General features: G+C 41.7%; 1 protein-coding gene and 1 long non-coding RNA gene across 2 annotated transcripts in view; one reads left to right on the forward strand and one right to left on the reverse strand.

Moving 5' to 3' along the window:
- PITPNA (phosphatidylinositol transfer protein alpha) overlaps positions 1-17,145 on the forward strand; it is a 40,182-nt gene extending 23,037 nt beyond the window's left edge. The window contains exons 7-12 of the mRNA XM_081270277.1: positions 726-809; positions 4,142-4,219; positions 4,369-4,479; positions 5,436-5,558; positions 13,405-13,473; positions 14,535-17,145. Coding sequence (XP_081126403.1) covers positions 726-809; positions 4,142-4,219; positions 4,369-4,479; positions 5,436-5,558; positions 13,405-13,449 — 441 coding nt within the window. The 3' untranslated portion in view covers positions 13,450-13,473; positions 14,535-17,145. The remainder of the gene's footprint in view (positions 1-725; positions 810-4,141; positions 4,220-4,368; positions 4,480-5,435; positions 5,559-13,404; positions 13,474-14,534) is intronic.
- LOC308635677 overlaps positions 1-18,027 on the reverse strand; it is a 141,067-nt gene that overhangs the window by 101,452 nt on the left and 21,588 nt on the right. The gene's annotated exons all lie outside the window — the stretch shown is intronic.

Here is an 18,027-nt window from a genome sequence, read left to right on the forward strand (position 1 = left end):
ATGATTAAAATAAGCATGTGTGGCTAAGCAGGCAACATCTCCAGAAATATTTAGACTTTACTAAGGGGAACATGAGGAAACAATGTAGTGCTGGGGTAGGTCTAAAATGCACCTAGGAGGGCTGGGGATGTGGCTCAAGCGGTAGCCTGGCGTGCGTGCGGCCCGGGTTCGATCCTCAACACCACATACAAACAAAGATGTTGTGTCCGCTGAGAACTAAAAAAAATAAATATTAAAAAAAATTAAAAAATAAAATAAAATAAAATGCACCTAGGAGTCCTAAGGATATTTTGACCTGTGGAAGTGGAACTTAGCCTGAAAAAATCAGCTTCATTCTCTAATTTATGTCTACTTAAAATCCAGTGTCCTATTCCTATATGTATATTTTCTGGTGATGTTGCAGATTGGATCCAGGACCTCAAACATGCTGAGCTACAACCCCCAATCCTTTAAAAAAATTTTTTTTGAAACAAGATCTTGCTTAATTGCCAGGGATTATAAGTATATACCACTGTACCCAGCTCCTCTGCATAACTTTGTACAGGCTGACTATTCCTTATCTGGAATGCTTTGGACCAGAAGTGTTTTAGATTTCAGATTTTGAAATATTTGCATATACATAATAACATATCTTGGGGATGGGACCCAAGTATAAACACAAAATTCATTTATGTTTATGGATACCTTATACATATAGCCTGAAGGAAATCCCCTTCTTCCTGCAGGTGCATAAACTGGAGCCTGAGGCATGGAAACATGTGGAAGCCATATATATAGACATTGCAGATCGAAGTCAAGTACTTAGCAAGGTAAGAACTACTTAAAGATGTTGGATGTAGAAGTGACTTCTATTAGAGAAACCAGGGAACAATATCAAACTTGGCTCAAAAGGAAGTTCTCTCTTTTATTGTTTGCTGTTTTACTTATTTTATTTTTTTATGGTACTATGGATTGAACCAGAACCTTGCAAATGCTACCACTGAGGTATATCCTTGGTCCCTTTTTAAATTTTAAAATATTTAATTATTTTTTCCTGGTACTGGGAATTGAACCCAGGATCCCTCTACTACTCTAATATTACTGTATTATACCCCCCAACCCCCCACCAACATTTTATTATTTATTTATTTATTTTGGTACCAGGGATTGAACTCAGGGGCACTCAACCACTGAGCCGCATCCTCAGCCCTGTTTTGTATTTTATTTAGAGACAGGGTCTCACTGAGTTGCTTAGTGCCTCGCTTTTGCTGAAGCTGGTTTTGAACTCGCAATTCTCCTGTCTTATCCTCCCAAGCTTCTGGGATTACAGGTGTGCCCCACCATGCCTGGCTTTTTAATGTTGAGACAGGGTTTCACTAAATTGCCAAGGCTAGCCTCAAATGTGATCTTCCTGCTTCAGCCTCTCAAGCTGGGACTACAGGTGTGTGCTACTGTGTCCATCTATTTTATTTTGAGATAAGCTCTCACTAAATTGTCTGGGCTGGCCTTGAACTTTTGATCCTCCTGTTAAGCCTCCCAGGTAGCTGGGGTTACATGTGTTTGCTACCATTCCCTGCATTGTTTTGTTTATTTATTCATTTATTTTTGTGGTTAGGGATTTTTTGATTAGAAATTGGATCCAGGGAACTCTACCACTGAGCTACATCTTCAACCCTTTTTATTTTGAGACAGGGTCTAAGTTGCCAAGGCCAGCCTTGAACTTTTGATCTCTTGGCCTCCCAATTAGCAGGGATCATAGGCATGTGCCACTATGCCCAGTTTATTTGTTTTATTTTTAAAGTTAGTATTTAGAATTCCCCCTTGTCTTGCGTTGGGGATGCCACTGGGGAAATAGCAGCCCAAATTTATGTGTCCTGTTTGGCCTCTGGAAGTTATTATTAGACAGTGTAGATGCCATTGGTAGAGTGTTTTGATCTGCTGAAATGATGTTTAACCTGAAAAATCAAGGCACTAGTTTTCAGATTTATTTTTTGAATTCAGTAATTTTAAAACATTTATTGCCTGTTTGGAGTACTCTCTTAGGTTCTGTATGTTCCCAATGAGAGGAACAGAATATAGGAAAAGACTTATCTCCTGTCTTAAGAAGCTGGTAGTAGCTTTTCACAGTAAAAATATTTTAACTGGAAAAGGTTGGTCCACTGCTAGACCATAGCTTGATGAGACAAGGACCAGGTCTGTCCAGCTTGTTTACCCTTGTGCTCCCAGGAAGTATCTATTTAGGGAATAGAAGGGTTTGATGCCCCTTCACTCATTACTGCTCTTTTTTGACAGAGGACTTGTTGGAATCATGAGACAGGAATTTAACTCTGCCCATTGATAGGGAGTAAATGTTTGCTTTTTTGTATCCAGGGGTCTGATACCTCTTTCCTGTGGTCACTGTGTGCACTTTAGATAGTTCACTTTGTGCGTTTCCAAAAAGAAAACCATCTTGTACTTCCTTGCTTAACATCCCTACCCCATGCTCAAAAGATTGGTTAATTTTTCAAAAAGCTTTTAACTGAAGTGTGACTAGCCAGATGAGTATGTCATAAATGTACAGCCTGATGAATTTTCCCAAACTGAACATACCCAAGTATTTCTCAAACACTAAACTAGCAAAAACTAAGGTTCTTTGACTATTTTGTCAACTCTGGTTCTAAGAGTAGAAGGAGACCTGGGGATGTAGCTTAGTGTAGAGTGCCTATCTAGCATGCACCAGGCCCTGAATTCAGTTCCCAGTACCACAAAAAAAGAGTGTGTGTGTGTGAAAGGAAGGTAGTAGTAGGGTAGAGGTTTTTATTTTTATTTTGAATACACAAATAATCCCCATAGTTTGGGAAAAGACTTTGTGTGTGCAGGTATGTGTGTGTGTGTGATATTATCTTTGTTATTTTCATCAAGTAAATACTAAGATAGTATACTAAGTTTGCTTTTCCTGAGCCCACATTAGTCAATGAGGAGTTCCAGCTGAAAATTAAACTTTTGTTGTGATTAATTAACACAGAGAATTTATCATATTATGAATCAGTGATATTGGGGAGGGAGGAATGGAAAGAGGTTATCAATGACTAAGTTGTGGTATGTAGGATAAGAGGTTCTGGCGTGCACAGTAGAGTGACTATGGATAATGATAGTGTATTGTATATCTCGAAAAACTAGAAGAAAGGAGTTTGAATTTTTTTTTTGCGGGGGTGGGAGGGTGGGGGGGTACTGGGGATTGAACTCAGCGGCACCCAACCACTGAGCCACATCTCCAGCCCTATTTTGTATTTTGATTAGAGACAGGGTCTCACTGAGTTGCTTAATGCTTCACAGTTGCTGAGGCTGGCTTTGAATTTGAGATCCTCCTGCCTCAGCTTCCTCAGCCCTGGGATTATGGGCATGTGGTACTGTGACCAGCCCGTTTGAATGTTTTGACCATAAAGAAATTATACATGTTTAAGGACCCAGATAGGTTCAATCTGATTCAAACATTACAGTATACAGTGTATCAATATCACATGGCATCCATAAATATGTGTAATTTTATGTTTTTATGCATCAGATTAAAATTTTAGTTTAAATTTAAAAATTAAATAAGTCAGTGAAGTGAGACTGACCAGTAATGTTCACAAGGATAGGTCCTAGACAGTGAACACTTCTAATAGTAATTTTATTAAAACAAGTGGAGATTAGACAAGATTTCAGAAATGATGGCCAGTTGTCCCGAGCTATGGCTATGTTTTAAAATTACCTTCAGGGATTATAAAGTAAGATAGCAAATCCATGCTGCTGTCCTTACCTGCAGATATTTTAGTCACTAGGTTTTAGGTAGGATGACCCAGAAATCTGTATCTTGAAAGTCTTCCCTGACAATTTGGATGCTTACCCAGGTTTGAAAATCTGTCTTAAAATTGGAAATGCGTGCCTTCTCAGAAAAATCTGGTGACAGTTTTATACTGGTAAAATTGAAAACAAACCCTGGCAGAAAAGAATTACATGGAACTCTGTTCTAAGGCAAATGTAAACAGTTCTACATCTTGTTTATAACATTTTCCCCTATTTGCTATATGCCAGCAGCATCAAGACCTGATATGAAGTATACTTTAATGAAAATCTGACATCTTCCTCTCTCCTTCTCTCTTTTTCCCTTCCCCTCTAACCTTATTCCACAACTTCTCAGGATTACAAGGCAGAGGAAGACCCTGCAAAATTTAAATCTGTCAAAACAGGCCGAGGACCCTTGGGTCCAAATTGGAAGGTGCAGTTCACATCCTTACCACCAGGGGGCTGGGCACAGAGTGGGTGGGCCTCCCCATGGAAGAGGGAATGGCTGGGGCTGGTCTCCCCTACAGCCTAAGGTCTTTCCTCTTAGTTACTGGCTTGCCTCTGGCTGTGTTTCTAATGCAGCAAGAACTTGTAAATCAGAAAGACTGCCCATATATGTGTGCATACAAACTGGTTACTGTCAAGTTCAAGTGGTGGGGTCTGCAGAACAAAGTGGAAAATTTTATACATAAGGTAAGTGACAAGGGTGACAAGGTGAGACGTGTGTGTGTGTGTGTGTGTGTGTGTGTGTGTGGTGGATGTTTGGCCCAACAAGAAAAGATCATACGACACACGTGACCTGTGTTATAGGTTGCCAGCATAATCATATTTCACAGTTTAATTTTTTAGATCCCCATTTTCCCTTGCATGTAACTGTCTTACAGTTTAATGTTGTCCATCTCGGGGCACCACATGCAACAGGGAAGGAAACCAAGGAAAAAGAAGGAAACAGAAAGGGTCTTGCTATGATTGAACTAAAAATAAAACTCAGTCTCTTTTTTCTTGAAGCCAAAAAGCAAGAGGTACTGTGAGCCAAATTCTCTAGTGCTCTGAGTTACTCAACTGGGCAGACCTAAGCAATTTTATAGTCTTTTAATTCTCTGAATTAGACACATACTCTTGGGTCACAATTCATAGCTGTTGGCCAGTTAAAACCTGGCATTAGGGGCTGGGGATGTAGCTCAAGCGGTAGCGCACTCGCCTGGCATGCGTGCGGCCTGGGTTCGATCCTCAGCACCACATACAAACAAAGATGTTGTGTCCACCAAAAGCTAAAAAATAAATTTAAAAAAAAAAAAACAAAAAAACCCTAGCATTAGGCACCAAAGATAAGGAGGAAGTCTGACAGTTGCTTGGAGGCCTTAGTTTGACTAGGAGCATGATCATAGCTGCCTGTTGGTAGTATTTGGGGCAAAGGGCCTAGCTGCAAAGTAGGCATCTATCCTTTCTTGGGGGCTCCCTCATGCTTGAAGCCTTACCTGTTTAACACATGAAGGCAAAGGTCACTGACCTATGGCTAATCCAGATAAGTCATCCAGATATCACTCCTCCCCGGTAAAATATGGCTATTAGCATGGAGATTGTGGCGAGGAGGGTGGTAGCAGTGGCTTTCCCCTTCTTGTTCTAACTTGGTTCCCTCCTTTTTATAGCAAGAGAAGCGTCTGTTTACAAATTTCCACAGGCAGCTGTTCTGTTGGCTTGATAAGTGGGTTGATCTGACCATGGATGACATTCGAAGGATGGAAGAAGAGACGAAGAGACAGCTAGATGAGGTGAGTGGGATCCCAGGGGAGACTCTACAGCTCTCAGAGAAATCTGTGAATATTAGGGAAACTGTCATTCTGGGACACTTCACTAAGGGCCACTGCCCTATAGTTCTAGTCTGCTAAAGGTAAGATGAATTACCAGGCAATATGGGAACCATAGGGAAGAAAATGGCCCATGTTCTTGAATGTGAAGTCTAGTTAAGGTCTTGGCATATCCACAGAGACAAATAAGGTCATCTATGCCAAGTGCCAAGGGAATGATACAGCCACTATAGTGATTTCAGAGCCAGGTGAGGGATCATGCTGAGCTGCAGAGTTGGAGGTGACCCTGGTAGGAGGCAAGTTGGGCTGAACCACGAATACCACCCACAATACCCACAGAGGACAGCAATAGCACTCACAGAAGCTCGTTGCTCTGTATGGTTGTTTTGAGCTAATTTTAGAGTTTGGAGCTTTTGCTTTTTTTTTTTTTGGCCTTGGCATAGATCCCAGAAAAAGGGCTATCTACTTCATGGAATCTGGAGACCCAGCCCTTATGCCTCATTTAGGGAGGTTTCCCTGAGAGGCCTATTTAGAGGAGGTGGTCAGTGAATAACAGGCACTCCCCCCTGTGTGCTAAGCACTGTTCTAGGGGCTTTTACATACACCACCTAGTGCCATCATCACAAGTCCTATGAGGAGGCACTGTCAACTGTCAGCCAAGGGAAGAGGCTCTGGGAGCTCAGTGTGGCTGTGCTGGGCCTGCAGGTGATAGAGGCAGCAGGAAAGCCCAATGTGTGACCCAAAGCCACAGCTTTTTTTTTTTTTTTCCTTTTAACAGTGCTGGGAATTTAACCCAGGGCCTTGTTGTGCTGCTAGGCAAAATGCTCTACCACTGAGTTGTACCCCTAGCCGTACAAAGTCATAACTCTGAATCACTCCCCTTTTCTCCTCCTCTTATGTGTTATTTGGGGCACCCCTGCCCTCTCAGGGCTAAAAGCCAGGCAAGAAGCTCTGTTTCTTAACAACTGCTATTGATTTCTCCCTCCTAGCCCCTAGTGGGGGTTGGTGTGAAGCCTGGGTATCCAGCAAAGACCTTACTTTGGAATAGCCTTATCCAGCTCTCTGGCAGGGCCTTAAGTGAGGACCAGGTTTGGGTTCCCCTGGTGTCCCATGCTACACAGGTACTCTGTACTTCACGGTGCTGGTCTAGTGTGGATCCTGAGTGCAGAAATCCTTCCTTCCTCTGGAGCCGCGCCGCCCCCCCCCCCCCCAACTGTTCTTGGATACCACTCTTCCTGGGCTGACTTACTGGCAGGTGCTGCCCTGAATTGGTTCCTGCTGAAGGCGGATGTTTTGGTAATTCATTCAGCTGCATTTGGCAGTGAAGTGACAGCATTTCGGGCACAGTCCTAATTCTTCTGCTAAGGATCATCAGGAAGTAGTAGATTTGAAAGTTCAAGGCTCTGGCGATTTTGCCTGTATGAGAGAGAGGCTAGAATCTTTTGGTCACCCTAGTTGTGACTAAAAAGAAAAGTTACCAACTGGAGCAACATGGAGATTTTCATTAAGGTTTGGCTTGGAGCTTTAACTCCCCATTGCCCAACAAAGGCCAGTGTAAAGTACATTGGGGTTCATGTGTTTGTTGTCCTCCTTTTGCTTTTTAACTCCCACTCCATTTTTTTGATGTTTCTCCATTCCATGGAGGATTATGCCAAATGCTTAGATTATCACTGCCCTCAAGAATAACTGCAAATGCAGGAAACTCTTTGGAATTAGAATTTTAAAACTAATTTGCAGTATAAGAAAAAACAAACCAAATCCGTGTCATTGTGGAACATGTTTTAACCTGCTTAGCAACTGAATAGAACCTTTGTATGCTAACTAAACCCCTGACTTATTTTTTTCTCTATCTAAAAATAAATTTGAGGGGCTGGGGATGTGGCTCAAGTAGTATCACGCTCGCCTGGCATGTGTGCGGCCCGGGTTCGATCCTCAGCACCACATACAAACAAAGATGTTGTGTCCGCTGAAAACTGAAAAATAAATATTAAAAAATAAATAAATAAATAAAAATAAAATAAAATAAAAATAAAAATAAATTTGATGGACATGATGGTTCATGCTTACAATACTAGTGACTTGTGAGGCTGAGGTAGGAGCATTTTAAGTTTACTGCCAGCCTAAGCAACTTAGGGAGACCCTATCTTAAAATAAAAACGGGCTGGCGATGTAGCTCAGAGGTGGAATGCCCCTGGGTTAAATCCCCATCCCCAATACCTAAAAAGAAAAAACTATTTGTTGGGCTAGCATGCACAAGGCCCTGGGTTTGATCCCCAGCCATCACACTTACTAAAATGTATATATTTGTTTTCTCAAAGTTTATTTTTATACCCACTCTGATAGTGGCTGGGTATGGTAGCATATACCTGTGATCCCAGACTGAGGCAGGAAGATTCCAAGTTCAGGGCTATCCTGGGCAACACAATGAAAGTTGTCTCAAAACAAAATAAAAAGGGGATGTTGTTCAGTAGGTTTAACCCCCAGTATGGGAGATGGGGTGGATGACTCAGTAGTATCCCAGGCTGATGAAGAAGCAGCTTTCCACATGGACCCCACTCCACAAAAGTAGTCCCTTGTAATTCTTATGGTTGTTTCTTTTGTTCATTGCATATTTCTAAATCATATGCTTATACTCATAATTTTTTTTTTTTTGTACCAGGGATTGAACTCGGGCACTCGTCCACTGAGCACATCCCCAGCCCTATTTTGCATTTTATTTCCCTATTTTGCATTTTATTTCGAGGCAGGGTCTCACTGAGTTGCTTAGTGCCTTATAGTTGCTGAAATTGGCTTTGAACTCGTAATTCTCCTGTTTCAGCCTACCAAACTGCTGGGATTATAGGCGTGCACCACTGCGTTCGGTTTAATTCTTTTTATTTATTTATTTATTTATTCATTCATTCATTCATTTATTTATTTATTTATTTAGAGAGAGAGAGAGAGAGAGAATTTTTAATATTTATTTTTTAGTTCTCGGCGGACACAACATCTTTGTTGGTATGTGGTGCTGAGGATCGAACCCGGGCTGCACGCATGCCAGGCGAGCGCGCTACTGCTTGAGCCACATCCCCAGCCCCGGTTTAATTCTTAATTTTTGAACTTTAAGATTGTTGCCTTCTTCCTTATGGGAGATTTCACCCTGTTATGCCACTCATCACTCAAATACTTCCCCTTGCCACCGTTCAATATCACAAGTTTTGGTTAATTCATTATTCACTGCTTATATTATGACTTTGCCATTTTTTTCCCAACTGAAGCCTGTAGTCTACTTAGATTTTCATTCATTCCTTGGATATTTTTTAAATAAAATTAATAACTGTCTTCTTTATTTTTGTTAACTCAATGATATAAACATATAAAGACAAGCTTTGTTTTTGAGTCTTTCTGTGGCTGGCTTGGTGTGGTTAATGGGAGATGCAGTGCATGATAATGTGGCTGCTATTGGTATTGGTCCATTCTCATTCATTCTGCTCTATTAGTCTTTGAATTCAACGATTTCTGGTTCAGGAAAATGTTATTGTATTATTTATTTGATATTTTCCTCCCCTCTGTTTTCTTTGTTCTCATTCTGGAATTTGTATTAGAGTTTAGCCTTCCTGAATTGTTTGGTTCTGGGGATTGAACACAGACAGGGACATTTTACCACTGAGCTACATCCCCAGTCTTTTTTCTTTTTTATCTTGAGGTAGGGTCTTGCTAAGTTTCTAAATTCAGGGGCTTGCCTTGAATTTGTAATCTTCCTGCCTCAGCCTCAAGAGTCACTGGGATTACAGGCGTGCACCACCACATCCAGAAACTCTCTACTCTTCTTATTTCTCTCTTTCTGTTTTTTTGTTTACCCTCTGGAAGACTTTTTTCCAATTGTTAACTTATCATCTGTTGAGTTAAAATTTTTTTTTTTTTTTTTTTTTTTTTTTGCTATTTTGAGACAGGGTCTTGGTAAGTTGTTTAGGCCTCACTAAATTGCTGAGGCCAGCCTCAAACTTGTGATCCTCCTGCTTCATCATCCTCATTCACTGGGATTAGTGTGCATCACTGTGCCTGGTGAATTTTAAAAAATTTTAAGCTAGCATGGTGGCATAAGCTTGGGAGGCTGAGGCAAGGCCAGTGTGAGCAATTTTAATCAGGAAAGACTGAATACCTGTATTTATTCCTTCCCAAAACCTTACTACAATGCAGGAAAGGAAAATAATAATAAAAATGGATAGATAATTATCTAAAATATATCCAAAAAATATAAAGGGATTGGGGCTGTAGCTCAATGGTAGAGCATTTGTCTAGCATATGCAGGATGCTCGGTTCAATTCCCAGTAACAAAAGGAAAAAAAACTTCAAATTTCTTGTTCTGTTTTTTTTTTTTTAATACATCTTCCTTTTTTTCCTTACATGCACTATCTTCCTTTTCTAAAGCTACAGTTTCTAAAGCCATAGGATTTTTTTTTTTCATTTTTGTTTTTTGAGGTTTCTCTCTGCTCCCTGAATATTCTGTTTCCTCTGAGTTCTTTTGTCAGTTTGCTTGGACTGTTTTTTTTTTTTTGAGAGAGAGAGAGTTTTTTTAATATTTTATTTTTTAGTTTTCGGTGGACACAACATCTTTTTGTATGTGGTGCTGAGGATCGAACCCGGGCTGCACGCATGCCAGGCGAGCACGCTACCACTTGAGCCACATCCCCAGCCCCTTGGACTGTTTTTTTTTTAATGTTAGGGGCTTTCATCAAACCAATGAGAGGGCTTCCTTGTAGGGATAGTCAGGTAGTTACAATGGGGAGTCTTTTGAGGGACTGCATTTTGCTTAGAGAGGACTCCCCAGTCTCTCTCTGTTTTTTTCTGGTACCGGGGATTAAACTCACAGGCACTCGACCACTGAGCCACATCCCCAACCCCATTCTGTATTTTATTTAGAGACAGGGTCTCACCGAGTTGCTTATCACCTCACTTTTGCTGAGGCTGGCTTTGAACTCACGATCCTCTTGCCTCAGCCTCCTGAGCCACTGGGATTACAGGCATATACCACCACACCCAGCCCCAGTCTCTTGTATAGGGGTGGTTAGGTAGCCAACATTTTGGGAACCAAACTGGGAAAGAGTCCTGGCAGATTCACTGTATCATCCATTGGCCTTAATTTAATCCCCTCATTTTCTGCACCATACCTACTTTGCCCCTTACTGAATTGGGGTCCCAAGTCTAGGCTTCCCTTTGCATTTCGAGTGAACTTCCTGTCTTTTGATGTTGCCTAAAGTGGGGTAGTTGCTTGATCTGGAGAGCAAGGGGAAAGTACACCTGGACCTAACTGTTCTCTATTCAGACTTTCAAACAAGTCATCTGTTTTCAACCCACTGGGCACTCCCACCTGCAGAATGACCTGGCGCTCAGTTCCCAAGCCTTTGGAGAACCTGCAGCATAAACTAAAAGGTTCCTTCTTGGCTCCCTGTCCTCAAGGATACTTAGGTGTCAGCCTCTGCTGCTCTGTGAATTAGTTACTACTCATCCATCCTTTTTCCATCTTCAGAATGTTACCATCTCTTATTTGCTGTTGTTTTTGTGGTTTTATATCTTTTTGTTTTAATTTCTTTCCTCCATCGTAATAGGGTTTTGGGGAGGAATAAGTACAGGTATTTGGTATTTCATGATTAATTGCAAGTTTGTAGTAGGAATTATGAGTTATTCTTTAAACCAATGAATAATTGTCTAGTTCATTGGTTTTTTTGCTTTGAAGGGACAACATAAGGCCACAGTCACCACTGTGGTAAATCTAGTCCCTGGAAGGGGCAGGCCCACCATTCTTGGGTGAGGCCCAACAATTTGAGAGGAAAAAAAAGGATCAAGAGATTAGTTTTTGCCCTGAAAAATTATTTCTATGCCCATGAAATATGTGCTTGTAAGAGAGTAGTTTCTTTCTCACCCACTTTCTCCTCCCTCTCTGCTTTTGTTCTAAGAGAATCTTTTTTTTTTTTAATATTTTTTTAGTTGTAATTGGACCCAATACCTTTATTTTTTTATTTATTTTTATGTGGGGCTGAGAATTGAACCCAGGGCCACACATGAGCAAGGTGAGCGTTCTACCACTGAGCCACATCCCCAGCACCTCCCCCCCTTTTTTTTTTTGTTAAATGTGGTGTAGGGGATTGACCTAGTGCCTCATGCATGCTAGGCAAGTGCTCTTCCACTGATCCACACCCCCAGCCCATTCTTAATCTTTGAGGAACCTCTATACTGATTTCCATAGTGGTTGAAAATTTCACCAACTTTAGTGTTTCTTTTTTTCCACATCCTCTCCAACATATATTATCCCTCAAAATTTCTTTATGTACATGTTTATGACAGCAAAATATGCTGCTCTATCATTACCCTATATTGAATTTATTTAAGTACCTGGCCCTAACCATTGAGCCACATCCTCAGACCTTTTTATTTATTTGTACTGGGAATTGAACTCAGGGACACTCGACCACTGAGCCACATCCCCAGCCCTACTTTGTATCTTATTTAGAGACAGGGTCTCACTGAGTTGCTTAGCGCTTCGCAATTGCTGAAGCTGGCTTTGAACACGAGATCCTCCTGCCTCAGCCTCCTGAACCACTGGGATTACAGGCATGCACCACCACACCTGGCCCTTTTTATTTTGGGGGACAGAGTCTTGCTAAGTTGCTGAGGGCCTTGCTAACCTGCTGAGGCTGGCTTTGCGATCCTCCTATATCTAGTATGGTTTTCTGTAAGGCATGTGGCATATACCTGTAATGCCAGTGATTTGGGAGGCTAAGACAGAAGACCTGCCTGGGCAACTTGGTGAAACCCTGTTTCAAAGTAAAAAAAAAACAATAAATGGCTGGGGACATAACCTCAATGGCCCCTGAATTCAATCCCCAGTACCACCAAAAAATAAAAATCCAATTGGTCCGGGTTGGCATTGTGACCCAGTAGTAGAGCGCTTGCCTAGCATGTGTGAGGCACTGGGTTCAATCCCTGGCACCACATAAAAATAAAAACAAATAAAATAAAGGTATTTATTTACAAATAATAATAAAATCCCATTGGTCCAATGGGCCTCATTTCCTAGTGGACACTGCTAACAAAACAAAACAAAAAAAGGATTTCAATTTTTGTTGCTTTTTCTGTTCCAGGTATTTCTGTTTTCATGTTCTTCAACTGTATGTAAAGCCTATCATGGCTGTGACTGAGGAATAGCAAAACATCTGGTTAATTTCTCATGTCATTTAGGCCCCAGGAAGCAGGAAATAACCATTCTTAGGACATTTACTGTAAAAATAAAACCCTGAATTATTTCAGTGGTACCCTCGGTGGAGGACGAAACTCATCTCTGAAAGTGGGGGAAGCCATCATGTTCCCTGATAGAAAGTTGCATCTTATTAAAGACAGTGAAAGCTGGGCATGATGGCACACACCTGCAAGCCCTGGGTTTGGGGAGACAAAGGCAGGAGGATCACAAGTTCAAGGTTGGCCTCAGCAACTTAATGAGACTATCTCAAAATAATAAAAAGGGATGGGGATATAGCTCACTGTAAAAATGTCCCTGGGTTCAATCCCTGGTAACATATATATATATACATAAATAAATAAAGGCAGTGAGAAAATAGAACCTGGCTTTGCATTAGCAAATTACTAAGTTGTTATGAATGGTGGGACCAACAACAGAGCTTATAAATGATATAGTTTTGGCTATATATATGCAGAATTCTGCCCTTCCAGTTTTTGCTTTGTGCATTAAAAATGCTCTACCCTATCTCTTGGCAGTACATATTTATGGTGGAGTTACATCAGCCTTCAATTTTTGTTGCTTTTTCTGTTCCAGATGAGACAAAAGGACCCAGTGAAAGGAATGACAGCAGATGACTAAAGCCACCCCTCCCCCTTCTGCACTGTATGTACTTTATATTTTTCACTGGGCTTGTCATAGAAGCTGCAATTAGTTTGGGTCCTTACAACCTCATCAACTCACTATGGAGTGAGAAAACTTCATTCCTCATCCTTTATTCTAGTAATGATAATGACTGTCATGGTAAATGGCAAGCATTTGTGTTGTAATGAAAGGGATTTTATGTTTGTTAGGACACTTAAGGGACATATTTTACAAAGACTCACCTAGATAGATGTTAACAGGGTGGTAACAAGAAGGGTAGAGGGTGTGGACACAGAAGCAAAGTTTATAATTCACAATTATGAATGAAGTTCATCATTCACTTTCCCCTCTTGCAACTTGAGCCATAGTTGAAGATGGCATATTGGGGGACTTTCCTGTACTATTCATGCCAGACTTTCTAGTTCTCACATCCCTGCCCTGTTCAATTTCCTTGGACAATTTGTTGGCCAGACAGCTTCTTTTAGCATTCATCACTGTATCTGGCACTTTGTTGCCTATTTTATATCCCCCTGTCCCATACTAAATATTGTCTTCAATAGAGTTAGCACTTCATATGCTAGGAGAGTTTCTGCCCAGATCACAGGACAGGAATAGGAGTGACCCTTGTTTCACATTGTCACTTTTCCTAAAGTTTCTTCCTCTTATTAGCTCCAGATTCAGGTTATTTCAGCAGCTTAGAGTGGTCTTGGTCCTAGGAAGAAAAACTTGATTCTGCTCCCAGATTAGGCTCTGAATGAAAATTACTTAATCAAATAAACTGGCTGTCCTATAGCACCAAAAAATGAAGGAGCACCAGAGTCTCACCAGCAGTGATGCAAACCTCTGTGTACACTCACTGCCCCATGTTCTTAAAGCAGTTTCCGGGAGACAGAAGGGCAGGATTAAGAGGATAGCTGCAATGCCAGCTTTCAGTCACTGCTGGGGCCTTAGTGCCTTCTTCCCCCACTCCCCTCCCCACAACTAGCATCCTTCCTCCTTTTGAAATTCCTCCATTCAAGATGATTTACAATGTGCTTCTGTTTTCCTCTGTTGCTTCCTTAATAATTGTATTTCTCTTCTAGTTTCGCAAGACAGTGGTCAACAGGAAGGCCCAGCAGCTCCACCCTCCTGAGTGACAGGCCATCTTCGGACGCAGCCTTTCTGTGCCCATTCTTCAGGCAACTTTCAATTCCTTACTGTAGCTAATTCTAGATGCCCTTTAATATTGTGAACAAATAGACCGTCTGGTATTACGGGAGCCTGCTCCTCTGAGATATGTGGTGTATAGGCTGCTGTATTTACACCTCCTCCCTCTCTCTCCATTGTGTTCTGCCCCATTTCTGGGAATGCCCCCACCTTTATTTCCAAGTGACATTTTTAGTCTTCAAGTTAGCTGCCTTTTGTGATGTGGTGATTTAAGTTCATTTGTTTTCAGCCTAGGGATAAACTGAGGTATTTTGCTTCCTGGGCAGATCCTTGAAATTTTGAATGCTCACCTGGGGAGAGAAGATGAGTTAGAAATACAGTATCCTCCCCTATTTCCCCCACCTAGTTCCACAGAATAGCAATGTGGCTTCATAACTCTTACCTCTCTTCCCAGTTACCCATTGTTACAATGTACTAAGCACGAAGGAGGTACCCAAGGCCCAGATTCTGTTTAAAGAAAATTTAACCCATATGAATAATCCCTGCCCCTGTCATTGCATCTCTGGCCACTGTTCTTACAAACAAGCGTGATTTCTTGGTCTTTCTGTTGCCCACTCTGTCTGAATTTCTCTGCAGAGCCTACAAGACACCCTGGTCACCTTTCCACCTGGAGGGAATTGTCCGGCGTGGCCCTTAGAATTGAATCTGCCCCATAGATACCAATCCATCTGACCCCTGAGGAGCTAGCTCTAGGCTCCTCTTCCCTTTTGGGCTGGTGCTGCCACTCAGCAATAATCCTCTTTTCTCTATGCTTTCTTTGATCCCTGTCCTCTGTCTTTGAGGCTGGTTAGGATGCAGAAGTCCTGATCTTTTCATGCTGCACAAAATGAGCATGCAAAAATTCCCTCCTCCCCCAGCAGAACATGTACCCTCTTGTCTCCAATCACTGGAAAAGAATTTGGGAATCACGAACTCAGCTTGTCCTGCCCATGCTGAGTTCTGTCCTGGACAATCAGAAGCAAGCACTGATCGTAGTGGAAGAACTCCACTAAAGTAGACTGGTGAACAAGTCCAGGCTCCAGGGAAGTAGAAATTGCTGAGTGCTTCCCAGTTCCTTGACTCAGCAGAACCTGAGTATGCCTTCTTGATGGGAGAATATGAGATAGCTATGGTGTCACCTGACATTTCCCAAGCCTTGTGAAGTATGTTGGCCTGAGTGTGCAGTGACCCAAACCCATACTAGCCTGGGTCCCTCTGCTAATGAGAAACCAAATCTGTTTAGAATGAGAAGTGGAAAGGGACATTTTATCCTTAAGTTTTGTCTGTGTGTTTGCCTTACTCATTTCCAAGTGCAATAATGGAGCATCTCACAGATTGCACCTGTGATATCCTCCTGACAGATGCTTCCCTGTGGCCCTCCTAGGGCAAGGGTAGACAGATTCGGATCCCTCAGCATGGTTAGCTCTGACCTTCAATGAGGTCCCTTTGGGACCAGGAGATATCTCATTATAGGTACCTTCCTATGTATTAATCTCCTCACCTTGTAGGGTCTTTGGTAATGGACCTGGGGCATTTCAGCTGGCGATCAGCATCTCAACTGCTAGGAGCATGGATTGGATTGGATTGGAAAAGTTGAAGAGAGACATTCCTACAGGAGAAAAATTTAAATGTTTTCCTGCAAGCTCTATATTAGCTATTAATTATATTTGTGCTTAAAGATTTTTCTTCTTCATTCATCAACTAGGTGAAGTCCAGGTGTGGGTTTTCTTGGGAGAAACTGAAACTCTAAGTAGACAGTTGTTTATGTGGTGTGAGGATCAGCAGATGTTAGCCTCCTTTGTTCAGTTCTTTTTGAGATCTACACATATCACTTCAGCTCTGGTGGGGGCTCACTCTTTGTTTGCCTTTTCTCTGGCTTCTCCCACTTCTACCTGTTGCCCTGTTTGAAAGCATCTAAATGAGCTGAGCTGGAATTTCTCAAGATCAGCCTAGATCTGGGGCTCCTGCCCACACAAACAAAAGGAGGGATGTCTCTTTCTAATCCATCCCTATGGATGATGTTGCTGCTGGGCAACAGTGTTGGCTTCTTTTAAGTGGCCCCTTCCTTCTTTTCTTCTCCACCCCAAAACTGATGAGCACTCAGAGGGGCTTATGATGAGCAAAGGCTTTGCTCCAGGGATTACACCTGCCGCTGTGCCATGCCCCTTCAGACCAGCTGCTTCCATTAGATTTCCAGGGTCTTAGTCCCAAATGAAAGCAGCAATGCCTCTACACAAGGGCTGCTGGGCCTCCTCATTGAGAGAGGTCAGGGACAGGGTCAGTATTGTGGGCACGTGTATATCTTCCCATGTTCTCCTTTCACAGTCCATACCAGGACTCCCTGACTTATTTTGGTTGGTTCCTAGTGCTCCTTCTTTTACAAACTACACTTTGTAGAACTGATTAGATTACCTTGTTTATTTAATGTGAGTTTGTGCCTTTTTGTCTCAATCTTCCAATACAGGTATATTGGGAAAAAAAAGCAGTCTAATAAAATCCTAGACAGAGCTTTCTGGAGTCCATCTTATTGATTTCTTATGTCCATATAACTCTAATATCTTCAAACTCTTTCAGATGTTCCCCATTTCACCAGAGCAGGACTGGGGAAAAGATACAAGCCCTTGTTGATTTACTTATGTAACACTGCATATCTGAATGTAATTTAGCCATTTTTTACTGATAGTATTTACTTTTTTGCTTTTCTTTACCTCTCCTCTTCACATATCCCTCTTATCTACCCTACCAAGCAAAAACATTTAAGGTAGAAAATATTTGGTTTTTGGTTTTTTTCCCAATACCTTTATTTATTTATTTTTATGTGGTGCTGAGAATTGAACCCAGTGCCTCACGCTAGCCAAGCTCTCTATTACTGAGTACAGCCCCAGCCCAGTTTTTTGGTTTTTGTTTAAATGTGTGTATGTGTGTGTGTGTGTCAGTGCTCAGTGTTCCAAAGGCTGGCCTCAAACCTTGTGCTCAAGCCACCCTCCTGCCTCAGCTTCTAGAATACCTGGGACTGTGGACAACCGGCCACACTTTACTGGCTAAAGTAGGAGTCCTTACCCTGGTTTTAGGGTCTGTGAGTCTCATGAAACTCCTTTGTAAACTTGCGTGCATTTTTTGCCGTGAGAAGGCATGGTTCTCAAATGAATCCCACACATTTCCTACCTGCTGCCGCCAAGAAAGATTAAGAACCAAGGACTTGAACAAAATTATTAGGAATCTTAGGCAAAGTAAATAATCTCCATTTCATGTTTAGTCTTGAATCTAGACCAAATCTATAAGCAGTGGCTTATTTTCATTCATTGATAGCTCATCTTCAAGAGTCCAGGAATCCCAAATATCCCATGCTTAGTAATAGGGAAAATGAGTTCAAAAAGCAAAAGCCACACG

Source organism: Spermophilus citellus, assembly GCF_964194105.1.
Source record: "Spermophilus citellus genome assembly, chromosome: 17".
NCBI lineage: Eukaryota > Metazoa > Chordata > Mammalia > Rodentia > Sciuridae > Spermophilus > Spermophilus citellus.